At 36.8% G+C, this 12,821-nt stretch overlaps 1 protein-coding gene across 4 annotated transcripts in view; it reads left to right on the top strand.

Annotated features, from left to right (window-relative positions):
* The window catches only part of RAD17 (RAD17 checkpoint clamp loader component), a 35,461-nt gene extending 22,764 nt beyond the window's left edge, over positions 1–12,697 (top strand). For 3 of the 4 annotated variants that reach the window (XM_036225556.1, XM_036225557.1, XM_036225558.1), the window contains 3 exons: positions 458–578; positions 10,770–10,827; positions 12,040–12,697. In XM_036225556.1, the coding sequence (XP_036081449.1) occupies positions 458–578; positions 10,770–10,827; positions 12,040–12,304 (444 nt within the window). In that variant the 3' untranslated portion in view covers positions 12,305–12,697. The remainder of the gene's footprint in view (positions 1–457; positions 579–10,769; positions 10,828–12,039) is intronic. The other variant, XM_036225559.1, reaches the window with a different exon arrangement.
* Positions 12,698–12,821: the final 124 nt, after the last annotated feature.

Here is a 12,821-nt window from a genome sequence, read left to right as displayed (position 1 = left end):
TGTATATTAATTATGCATTACATATATGAATTATTTCTCTAAGACTCAAAGCTCCTTGAAGGCAAGGTTGTGCTTTTCTCCTTATCAGCCAAACAAGCACCTGTGTTACCTGAAGAAAATAAGTTCTTTCACTGAGAAACAATATCCTTACATATTTTGTGATGTGTGTATGCTCAAAAACAGAATTCTTGATATTTAAGGTTTTTTTCCTTCTACCTCAAGTCTTAAAAAAATATTATTATTGCTGTTATGTCAAATGTGAAATAGTTGTGTAGGTAAAATGCTTTATTAGATAAAATGCTAGGATAGTTATAAAGGGCTATTACATATAATCTTTAAAAAGTGTATTTGTAGCATATAAGCCCAGACTTTAGTGATATAATAAACTTAGTGTGTCTAGGAATATATATCCATATTTTTAATGTTATTTTTAATTTTGTCTTTTGCTTCAATACAGTATCGGGAAAATTGTCTGGCAGCAAAAGCACTTTTTTCTGACTTCTGTTTACCATCTTTATGCCTCCAAACTCAGTTGTTGCCATACCTTGCTTTGCTAACCATTCCAATGAGAAATCAAGGTAATAACATGGGTTATTTTTTTCTCCAAGAAGTACTGTTTTATAACTATCTTTTTGTGGGTCAACTCATTGCTATTTACTAGTGAAACTTTTTTTTTTTCATTTATTTTTTGATCCAGAATTAATACATGTTTTTTGATTAAAAAGAAATAAGGTAATGCAGGACTATATAAAGTAAAAATTGAAAGTTCTCTATAACCACAGGTAATTCCTTTTGACAGATTGGTGTAAATTCTCCCAGACTTTTTTCCGTGCATATACACACATTAAGTATAAGCTTTAATTTGCTTATGTCATATACCATGAATAGCATTCCATATATTATAAGTTAGTGTTAAAGCTCTCTAGAGGGCTGGGAAGTCCAAAATCAGGGTACCAGCTGACCCAGTGTCTGGTGAGGACCTACTCCCTAGTTTGCAGATGGCTATCTTTTCATTTTCTCACATGGTAGAGAGTAAAACAAGAGAGAGCTCTGTCTGGGGTGCCTTTTATAAGGAGGGCTCCACACTTATGACTTAATTACTTCATAAGGCTCCACCTCCTAAAACCATCATATTAGGGGCTATGATTTCAAAATATTAATTTGAGTTGACACAGACATTAACTTCATAAAGCAACAATGCTGAAATATATTAAAATTAACTTTTTCAAAATTTAAAATAACCTCATTAATACTTTGATTTCAATATTATGATGTCCATTAATAGTATATTTACATTGTCTTTCCAAGTTATGAAATTATAGTGCTCAAGTATTATCTATGGCAATGCACATTTGCACAATTTATGTCTCCTGAGGTTTGCCTTTTTATTTTTCCATCATTTATTCTTTTTTACTGTGTATTTTAAAGGCCATATTTCATTAATAGCCCTAGGTCACATTATCTGTGATGCTAATCTTCAAGATAGAACAGAGAGTTTGCATAATATTTAAAATGTTACTAATCAACCACATAACTCATCAAACTTCAGGTATTGTTTTCCGGCTTATTGAAATATAATGGGCAATTAGTTGCTCATATCTACATTGTGAAATTCAATGAGGTTTTTTTTGATTATAGATAGCATACTATAGAGGTATTAAACCTAGTACCTCTCTTCTCCCTTACATATTTATGACAGCATTGTTGACTATGTTCCTTATGCTGTGCCTTATATCTCCATAACTATTTTGTAACTATCCATTTGTATTTCTTAACCCCTTTGCTCTTTTTTACCATCCCCCCAAACTGCCTTCCATCTAGTAGCTCTCAAAATACTTTCTATGAGTTTGGTTCCTTTTTCGTTGTTGTTTATTTTGTTCTTTAGATTCCACACATACGTGAAATCATGTATTTGTTTTTCTCTGTCTTCATTCAGCGCAATACCCTCTAGGTCTATCATGCAATATGTTTTTCCATCCCCTTCCTTTTAGTCTGTGTGTGTCTTTTAATCTAAAGTGAGTCTCTTGCAGGCAGCATATGTAGGGGTCTTGTTTTCTTATCCTTTCAGTCTCCCTATCTTTTGGTTGGAGTATTTTACTCTTTTCCATTTGAGGTACTTGTTGATAGGTATGTAGTTATTACCATTCCTTATTCATGTTTGTGATACATGTTTTTTCTTCTTAAAGAAATCTCTCCAACATGTCCTGTCATACTGGCTTGGTGGCGATAAATTCCTTTAGCTTATTTTTGTCTGGGAAGCTCTTTAACTGTTCTTCATCTCTAAATGATAGCTTTGCTGGATAAAGTATTCTTGGTTGTAGATCCTGGGTCTTCATCCTGTTGAATATTTTTTGCCCAGCCCTTCAATGGGATCTAAAAATATCCTGTTGAATCTTTTTTGCCATAGTTTGTTTTGGGAAATCAGCTGCCAGTCTTATGCGTGCTCCCTTGTAGGTAACTAGCTGTTTTTCTCTTGCTATTCTTATGATCTTCTCTTTGTAGTTAACCTTTGGCAATTTAATTATTATAATGTGTCTTAGTGTGGCCCTCTATGGGTTCATCTTTTTTGGGACTCTGAGCTTCTTGGGGTTTTATGTCTATTTCCTTCACTAGGTTAGGGAAGTTTTCCATCATTATTTCTTCAAATAGCTTTTCCACTTGGTCTCATCTTCTTTAGATGCTTCTATTACATGGATGTTTTTACATTTAATTTTGTCCCATAGGAGTCTTAAGTTATTAGTATAGTCTCATCTTCTTTTTTCTGGCCATTCTGATTGCCTTGGCTTCCCCATCCTCTATATCAGTGGTTCAAACCTCTTCTTCATCTACTCTGTTGATTCCCTCTAATATGCTTTTTATCTCAGATAAATGTATTCTTTATTTCTGAATGGTTCCCTTTTATAATTTCCATTTCCATTTTTTGTTTTTTATCTTTTTGTTAAAGTTCTCACTGAATTCATCTACACTTCCCTTAAGTTCCTTGAGCATTTTTATAACCAATGTTTAGAACTCTGAATCTGTTAGATTACTTGACTCCATTTTTCCTGGATCTCTGTTCTGTTCTATTATTTCGTTTCTACTTCTTTGTCTTCCCATTTTGGCTGCCTTTTTGTGTCCGTTGCTATATACTAAGCAAAGCTCCTAACTCTCCTAATCTTATAGCATGGCTTTGTGTGGTAGGTGTCCAGTGGCACAGTCCTGAGAAGGGCTCAGCTACATACCAAGTTTAGCCCAAGCCTGTGCCCCTCTGGTGCCACTTGTTAAGATTTGGTAAGCAGGAAGCAGAAAAAAATGATATAGATGATAGAGGCTCTTTTCATCCTCCTGGCGACCAAATCAAAGTAGTAACAGAAACAAGGAGTAGCAGCAAGGAAAAATCACCTGAGATCTAGAGGAACACGCCATACAACTAGGGAGAAATCCAAGAAATCACTCTGCAACGGCAGAAGGTAGGACGGGGCGAGGACATGGGGCTGCCTGGTCCGAGTGTCTAAGTGAAACGGAGGCTGCAGCAGTGGCAGATGCCTCTTAAAGGGGCCGTTTCTGTGAGCGGATTTTCGCAGTGATGGCCCTGCTCTCTCTGAGCATCAGTACTATTAGGTTGCACACAGGGGGCACCAGGGACTTACAGGGAGACATTGTCGGAACAAGGGCTGAGGCGAGACTCACTCTGTACAGAAGTGCCAGTAGTACCCATTGTTCCCTGTTGAACCTTCCCTGTTCCCAATGTGCAGACACAGCACCGCCATTGCCATGATGTCTTCAAACTGGATGACGGAGGTTGCTCTGCCCAGAGGATTCCCTGAAAACCCACTTCCCCAATTTGTGGTGCCACCCAAGCCACATCCAGGTGTATCCTCAGCAAGTCAGGTGCTCCTTGCTGGGACTCACACTGGAAGCAGCTGGCCTCGGTTTCTGGTGTGGCCTTTTGAGGCAACTATAAGCACAGCATCTGTGGATTGCGTGCTGAATCTTAACAGGTGGTCCCGGAGGGGCAGAGGCTTGGGCTAAGTTTGGCCTGCTACTGAACCCATCTCAGGACTGTGCCACTGGACACCTACCACACATATCCACACTAATAAGACCAGGAGACTTAGGAGCTTTCCTTAGTACATAGAAACAGACATGGAAAGGCAGCCAGAATGGGAAGACAAAGAAGCAGAAACTACATGAGAGAATAGAACAGATCCTGATATAATAGAGTCAAGTAATCTAACAGATGCAGAGTTCAAAACACTGGTTATAAAGATGCTCAATGAACTTTTGGGAAATGTAGATAAATTCAGGGAGAACGTCAACAAAGAGATAAAAAAAAACATAAAAATGGAAGTGGAAATTATGAAAGGGAACCAATCTGAAATGAAGAACACATTATCTGAGATGAGAAGTATATTAAATGGAATAAACAAAGTGAATAAAGAAGAGGATCCAATGCCCTATCTAGAGGACAGGAAAGCCAATCAGGACACTCAATTAGAATGGCAAGAAAAAAGATGTCAAGACTATAAAAATAATTTAAGGAGGATATGGGACAATATTTAGGCTCCAAATATTTGTCGGATCAGCGTAACTGAAGAAAATCAATATGTTGAACAGCTGTTTGAAGAACTAATGTTGGAAAACTTTCCTAACCTGGTGAAGGAGATGGACATAAAACCCCAAGAAGCTCAGGGAATTCCAAAAATCAGGGATCTGAAGAGGCCCACACCAAGACACATCATAATTAAAATGCCAGAGGTTAACCACAAAGAAAGAATATTAAAAGCAAGGGAGCACACATAAGATTGGCAGCTGATTTCCCAAAACAAACTATGCATGACAGAAGGGCTGGGCAAAAAATATTCAACAGGATGAAGACCCAGGATCTACAACCAAGAATACTTTATCCAGCAAAGCTATCATTTAGAGATGAAGAACAGTTAAAGAGCTTCCCAGACAAAAATAAGCTAAAGGAATTTATCACCACCAAGCCAGTATGACAGGACATGTTGGAGGGATTTCTTTAAGAAGAAAAAAACATGTATCGCAAACACGAATAATAACTACATATCTATCAACAAGTACCTCAAATGGAAAAGAGTAAAATACTCCAACCAAAAGATAGGGAGACTGAAAGGATAAGAAAACAAGACTCTACATATGAAAAGGAAGGGGATGTAAAAAGATAAAGCTTTGATGGACCTAGAAGGTGTTTAAGTTAGACAGAAATAAACACTATATGATTTCATTTATATGCAGAATCTAAGGAATAAAAAGAACAAACTAAAAAACAGACTCACAAATATAGTGGACAGTTTGGTGATGGACAGGTGAGGGAGATTTTGGGGGCTTGGAAAATGGGGTGAAGGGTTAAACAAATACAAATTAGTAGTTGATGGATGGTCATGGGGATAAGAGCGTGGCACAGATAATGCAGTTAGTGTTAATACTTTGGCTAGGCGGAGGGTCAGGGGAGGGAAGGTGCAGTTGGGATCATTTTATAAACTAGATGTCTAACCAATGCACTGTGTACTTGAAACTAAATTTTCAAAAATTAAAAAATGAAAAACAAAAACGATTCAGCAAGCAATCCACAGATGCTGTGCTTACAGTTACTTCAAGAGGCCACTCCAGAAACCAAGGCCAGCTGCCACTAGTGTGAGTCTTGCAGCTGCTCAGCAAGGAACACCGGATTAACCGAGGGTACAGCTGGACGTGGCTTGGATGGGGCTGCAAATTAGGGAAGGCAGAGTTTCAGGGAGTCTTCTGGGCCGAGGGACCTCTCTTATTTATAGTCTCAGCTATGGTGGTTCTGTGTCTGCACACTGGGAAGGGGGAGGACTCAACAGGAACAATGGATACCACCAGCATTTCTGCTCAGGAGAAAGCCTTGACTCTGGCCCTCACTCTGACGACTCCATGTCCCCCTGTAAGTCCCTGGTGCCACCGAAGCACCCAGCCCAGTGCTCAGAGCGAGCGAGTGTGTCACAGTGAAAGTTCGGTCGCGGACATGGCCTTTAAGGGTTGTCTACGCTTTCTGGCTGCAGCTGCTGTAGCTTCTGTTTCAGCGGGTCGGGACCAGGAAGCCTCATGTCTTCACCCCCTCCTATTTCCTGCTATTATTGCAGGGTGATTTCTTATTTCTCTCCCTAGTTGTAGGGCTTATGTTCGTCTAGAGCCAGGCAACCCTGCTTGCTTTGCTCCATGTTTCCATCACAATTTTGATGTGGTCGCAAGAGGGATGAACAGAGTCTTTTCATCTACACCATTTTGCCCAGACTCAAACTTTTCAGAAATTTTAAAGATAAGATTTGCCATATGACTGATAAAAAGAGAAGATTAAAGTAAATGTCTACCTTCATGCAATAAGAATCTCATCTTATGGCCTTTTAAGAGTATTAATACTTAAAAGATTTAAAATAGTCTACATTCATAGGCAGAAGTGGGATGACTTTTGAGCATTGGATATGATTAATCTGTGGGTGAGAATCCACAGATTTCCCTATCCTTGCCTATTATTTTGAAGATTATAATAGCTTTTTAACCTTATTCTTAAGTAGTTTCAGACTTGGGGAAAAGTTTAAAAAATGGTAGGAAAGAATGCTTATATATCTTTCACCAAGATTCCTGTTTCCAAATTTTACCATATTTACCTTTTATTCTCTCTCATTCTTTACATGGACCCACACACATGTATTTTTTTCTGACCCATATTTGAGTAAATTGCATACATGATGCCCATTGTTCTTAAGCACTTTAGCATATATTTCCTGAAAAGAAGGACATTCTACAGAACCATGGTATACACATCAAAATCAGGAAATTAACTTTGATATACTATACTACCATCTAATTTATACACATTCGATTCAGTTTTTGCCAGTTGTCCTAATAATGTCCTTCCTTTGTACGATAACAACAAAAACTTGTTCTCTTTCTTGTCCAGAATCCAGGACAAAATCACATGATGTATTTAGTTACCGTGTCTCTTTAGTCTCCTTTGATCCGAAACAGTACTTGAATCTTTTTTGTTGATGACATTTTTGAAGCATATAGGACAATTACTATGTAGAGACTGTTTCTCAGATTTGTATGGTGATTCTCATAAGCGGATTCAGGGTATGTATATTTGGCAGGAATACCACAGAAGTGAGGCTCTTTTCTTCTCAGTGTGTCATATCTAGAGAATATTATGTCAATTTCTACTGTTATTGGAGAAGTTTTACTATTTGGTAAGGTATTGCTCAGGTTTTCTATTATAAACTTATTAAGTATTTTATCAGGAGATAAAATACTTTCTCATTAAAATTTCACCACTAGTCATAGCATCTATGGATGATTATTTCCTAAATCTGTGATGGCTGGCAAATAAATGGTGCTTTTCTCATGGCATTTTTCTTTTTACATTTATGTTGGTGAATTGTACTATGAGGTATCGCTTCTCCCACATTTGTCTGTCTGTTTATATTAGTATGGACTCCCAATTTTTATTTTTTCAGTTGTAGTTCCTTTTTCTCATTTATTTTGGTCTCAAATTGTCCAGATTTGGCCCATGCAGGCTACTTTAAGGTAGCTTTGTACCTTTTGATGTGTATTGGTTACTCTTTGAGTACTTTCTTTCTGATAGAAAATGTTCTATCATCTTATGCTTTCCCTACCTTAGTCCTGGAATCAGGAATTTCAAGGAGCTCTGTTTTTTGTTTTTTGTTGTTTGTTTTTTATTGGAAATGGTATTTAGAAATTAGGATCTAGGCGCTACGTATGCTGGAGTGTCATTGTTTCTAGGCTGTTTCGGTGATACAAAGCTTGAAAGTTTGTGTGTGTGTGTGTTTGTATGTGTGTAACATGAGTTAACACCAATACCTTCAATTTCACTCTGTCATCACAGAGTTTAACTTTTTCTCTCTTAGTATTTGTACCTCCCTTCTGGAACAATGAAAACCTTTCTCCCATTTTGTTAAATGCATTTATTCACTCAGTTCCTCTGTCTAATGTCTCCTGACAATGTAGGCTTTTTTCAGTCCCAGCTCGACTGCCACCAACTCACATTGGCGTAGCTAGCTGGCCATGGTCCACGTCCCCACTCCTAGCTGTAGGACTGAGAATCAGTTTGATTAGCAACCGTTTCCTTGGACCGGGAACATCAGCATCACCTGGAAGCTTGAGAGAAATGTGGAATCTGGGGCTCACCCAAGACCTACTAAAAAAACGTGCATTTTAACAAGATTCTCCAGTGACTCTTATGCAGGAGATGTTTGAGGAGTTTGAGAAGTACTGGTTTAGATTACTTACATTGGAATCATTTAGAGAATCATTGATCCATTAGTTGAAAATTCATATTCTAAAAACAGAGCTCTAAGTATCCAAGAGCCTTCATAGTGTTAGATTTGCAAACTTTTAAAAGGTTTATAAAATTTAGTCAAAAATAGGATGTTTGGCTTTTTATTATCAATTTTTAATCCCATTTCTTTAATTTTATGTACTTTGTCATTTCAGACATTATTTGTTTGTAATTTTTCTGCTCCTTTCTCTCTGTCCTCTTTTCTAGTTCTCCATTAGTATTTGTTGGGATGCTTAAAGGTATCCACATTCTGCTGATATCTTTGTTTGTTTTCCTTCATTCAATTTTCTCTTCGATTGCATAATCTCTCAACATATGTTCAAGTTGACTGTCTTCTGCCATTCAAATCTACTATTGAACCCCACTAGTGAATTTTTCATTTGGGTTATTGTACTTTCCAACTCCAGAATTTCTACTTAGTTCTTTCTGTAATTTGTCTCTGTATTGATATTCTGTATTTGATGAGATGTTATTACAGCTCCCTTTGCTTTTTTAAGCATGGTTTCCTTTTGTTCTTTGAACATATTTATAGTAGCTCTTTTGAAGTCTTTTTCTCTTAAGTTTAATGTCTGAGTCCTCTCAGTTTCGGTTGCCTACCCTTTTCCTGTGTATGGGTCGGTCACACTTTCTTATTTCTTTGCATAGTCTTATAATGTTTTGTTAAAAATTGAATATTTTAGGTTACTTATCATAGCAATTCTGGATACTGATTTCCTTCCACCTTCTGGGGCTTTTTATTTTTGTTTTCTTATTTGTTTAGTGACTTAGCTAAACCACTTTAATAAAGTCTAATTTCCCCTGTAGTATTACGCCTTTGTCACTCCTCAGAGAGCTCAGCCTTGAGCACACCCAAATCACCTTGGAGTGACAGTGGTTTTAGCAAAGATCTCTTTGACTGCTCTTATTTATCGATTCAACTGTCTGCCTTGTTTGATATTACACCCATCTGTTCTGCTCCACTAATTAATTACAAGCTGATTGCTCTGTTGTTTTCAACGGTGCCAGAGGCATAAATTATTCCACAGTCTGATCAGTTTAAATTTGGGAAGCGTAGACTTTGAGGCATGTCTCAGATTTGTTCTGACCCCAGGAGGTCTCTTTTTGGCTGTCAGTTTCTCTGGTTCTTTCTGATGAAGTAGCTGGCTTATGTTTAGTTTGTTACTCTTAATTTAGAGGAGGCATTGATTTCAGGAAGGTCCTTACTCCTGAGCTTCTCCACACTTTGTTTTAAATAAAGTCAGATCCTTTGGGTAAATCTTCAGAGCTCTTCTTTCCTATGGAATTCCTCTTTCCCCAGGGCAAAATCCCTGAGCCACTATTCTGGGTGTGTATTCAACTGGAGGTAACCTCTGATCATCTTGGCTTGGCCTTTCCCCATGTGGACCCTCTGCCCTACGAATGAGCTGGGGCGAGGGCCACCCAGTTTGTGGAGGAGGCAGTATTCTTGGCCTGCTGTGCCACTGGAATAGAGAGAGCTTCCATCCTATGGGTGGAGACTGGGTGGAGAAAGGGAGCTCCAAACTTTTGTCTAGACACACTCACCAGCAAGGGAGCCCTGTGTTTTTGGGTGCACCTAGGTGGAGCGAAGGCTCCCTAAAGCTGAGGAAAGGAAGGAGCAGGTCACGGCTCAAATTTTGCAGACTCTTATTTGATTTTCTTGAGGAAATGTTTCCTTATAAAATTTATCATCTTAAGCCATTTTTAGTATACAGTTAAGTAGTGCTAAACATATTCACCTTTTGTTCAGCCAATCTACAGAACTTTGTCATCTTACAAAACTGAAACTATATACATTAAATACTACCTCACCACGCCTGCCAATACCACCCATCTTCTGTCTCTATATATTTGAGTATTCCGGCTAACTCACATAATTCAAATCATACAGTATTTGTTTTTTGTGATTGACTTATTTCACTTAGCATATCATCACAGTTTATTTATGTTATAGCATGTGTCAGAATTTTTTTTTTTAAGGCTATTATGTATATACCACATTTTGTTTATCCATTCATCTGTCAATAGACAATTGCTTCCACATTTTGCCTGTTGGAAATAGTGCTGCTTTGAACATGGGTATACAAATAACTCTTTGAGATCCTACTTTCAGTTCCTTTTTGGGTCTATACCCAGAAGTGGAATTGTAAGATCATACAGTAATTCTATCTTTCATTTTTACCATTTTCCACATCAGCTACAGCATTTTATGTTCCCAGCAACAATACAAAAAGGTTCTGATTTCTCCACATTCTTGTCGAACCATTTTGTTTTGTTCGTTTGTTTGTTTTTGATAATAGTCATCGTAAGGGGTATGAAATAGTACCTAGTGGTTTTGATTTACATTTTCCTTATTAATGAATTTGAGCATCTTTTCATGTCATTATTGGCCACTTGTGTATCTTCTTTGGACAGATGTCTATTTAAAGCTTTTAAAATTTTTCTGTTTCAGCTCAGATTTCTTTTATCCAAGATATTGGAAGGCTTCCTCTAACACGACACTTTGGAAGGTATGCTGATTTTAATTTTCAAGAGCTGTTACTGAAATGTCCATTGAATACTTTATCTTTTTTTTTCAATATACATTCAGTAAATGTTATCTGTTAAACCCAAGAACTACATATTGGATCCAGTGATTAAAGATCATATGATTGTATTGTAGACCCATCATTTTATTACATTTAAAAGCATATTTTCACCAGCTTACAATAGAAAGCAGACTTAATAGAATCATGGAATCACAAAGGCAGAGGAATCTTTAAATCCTCTAGTTCAACAAATCTTTCATACCTGGAAATCCCTTTTCAGCTTTCCTGTTAAGAGATATTCTTAGCTTATGTTTGTAGCCTGAAATGACCAGTAACTACAAAAGCACTGTTATTGGTTTAGCTACTTGATTTGACTTGGGAGGCAGGATTTGTCAGTGCTACTTATTACAATGACTAGTCTGTTATCTTTCATTTATGATGATCACATTTAACATTATCTTTGCTTCATATTGATATTAAATATTAATATTTAGCTAATTAATATTTTAATAGCTGCATAGTTTCCTATAATTCAACCTATACCTTATTTTTGTACATTTAGCTTATTTCCAACTTTTATTATCACAGACTTCCTTATAGCTAAATCATTATGCACATCAAATACTATTTCTAGGATGAATTCCTAGAAATAAGATTGCTGGATCAATGAATATACATCTTTCTGAGGCCTTTGCTCTCTATTGCCAGATTGCTTCTAAAAGTATGTTGACAATTTTATGCCCTCTTTAGTGTATCTTGTATCCACTGGGTTTTATTATTTTAAAAAGTCTTTGCCAGTTTAAAAGATGACAGTAGTAGCTAATTATTTTAATTTCCATTTTTAAAATTATAATTTAAGTTGAACAATTTATTTCATTACCACTGATATTTTTTCTGTACATTTTCTGTTTGTTGTGTCTTTTTCTATTTAATTTTTTTCTTTTAATTTGTAAGAACTTTTACTAAAGACATTAATCAGCTTGTTTGTATTGTAAGTTGTAATGATTTATTCACAATTTGTAATTTACCTTGTACTTCTGTTTATATTGTTAAATAAATTAAAGGGCCTGGATAAAAAGTAGAATGAAGGTAAATGAAAGCTACAAGAGATGCCTTCATAATCATCATACTTGTGGTATAATTTAAAGGAATCCCCTCTTTTGGTTATTAATACCTGCATTATAAATCTGGCAGATTGAAAATGGAAGCCCTGACTGACAGGGAGCATGGAATGATAGACCCAGAAAGTGGAGATGAAGCCCAGCTTAACGGAGGGCAGCCTGCGGAGGAATCTCGGGATGAACCCACTCAAACCGCTGATCCTGAAACTTGGTCTCCTCCCTTGAGTCAGAATAGTGGGAGTGAACTGCCTGCGAGCCAGCCTCAGCCCTTTTCAGTGCAGGAAGACATGGAAGAAGACAGCATGATAATAGAAGATTATGACAGCGATGGGACATAGAAACCAGCCGGCTAATCACATAGTACTTGGCAGATTTTTATTAGTTTTATTCAGTGGTGCTTGTGCAGGCGTAATATGCTTTCCAAGTAAATTACATCTTAAGTCTTCACTCTTGTAGTAGCTCAGCACAAGAAACTGATTCTTTTGTCATCTTGAAGTAAATTGAAGATCAAGCCTTCAAATAATATCTTAATTTTTTTCTCTAGTATTTATTTAGTCTTGTGTGTGGTATTGGAAGGGGAGGTCAGTGTGTATTAAGTGTTCGAACATTATGCCAAATATCAGAAAATGTGAAGGAATAATTCAGAATACAGAAACAATGGGGTTGTAAATACGAATTAGAAGACAGTTTATACAATTATGAATGTAAATAAACTTTGTGCCTTAATCACAGTTTCTCTTTGGTCTCTGGCTTCTCAGATACCATTTTTATATGTTGTACAGTGGAATATTTTAGATACCTCTTGGAAAGAAATTAATTTACATAATTTATATCAAAATTAAAACGTTGAATTTA

The sequence above is a fragment of the Rousettus aegyptiacus genome, unplaced genomic scaffold, assembly GCF_014176215.1.
Source record: "Rousettus aegyptiacus isolate mRouAeg1 unplaced genomic scaffold, mRouAeg1.p scaffold_m13_p_8, whole genome shotgun sequence".
NCBI classification, from domain to species: domain Eukaryota; kingdom Metazoa; phylum Chordata; class Mammalia; order Chiroptera; family Pteropodidae; genus Rousettus; species Rousettus aegyptiacus.
The sequence above is the reverse complement of the archived record's forward strand: the minus strand, read 5'-3'. Positions and strand labels throughout refer to the sequence as shown.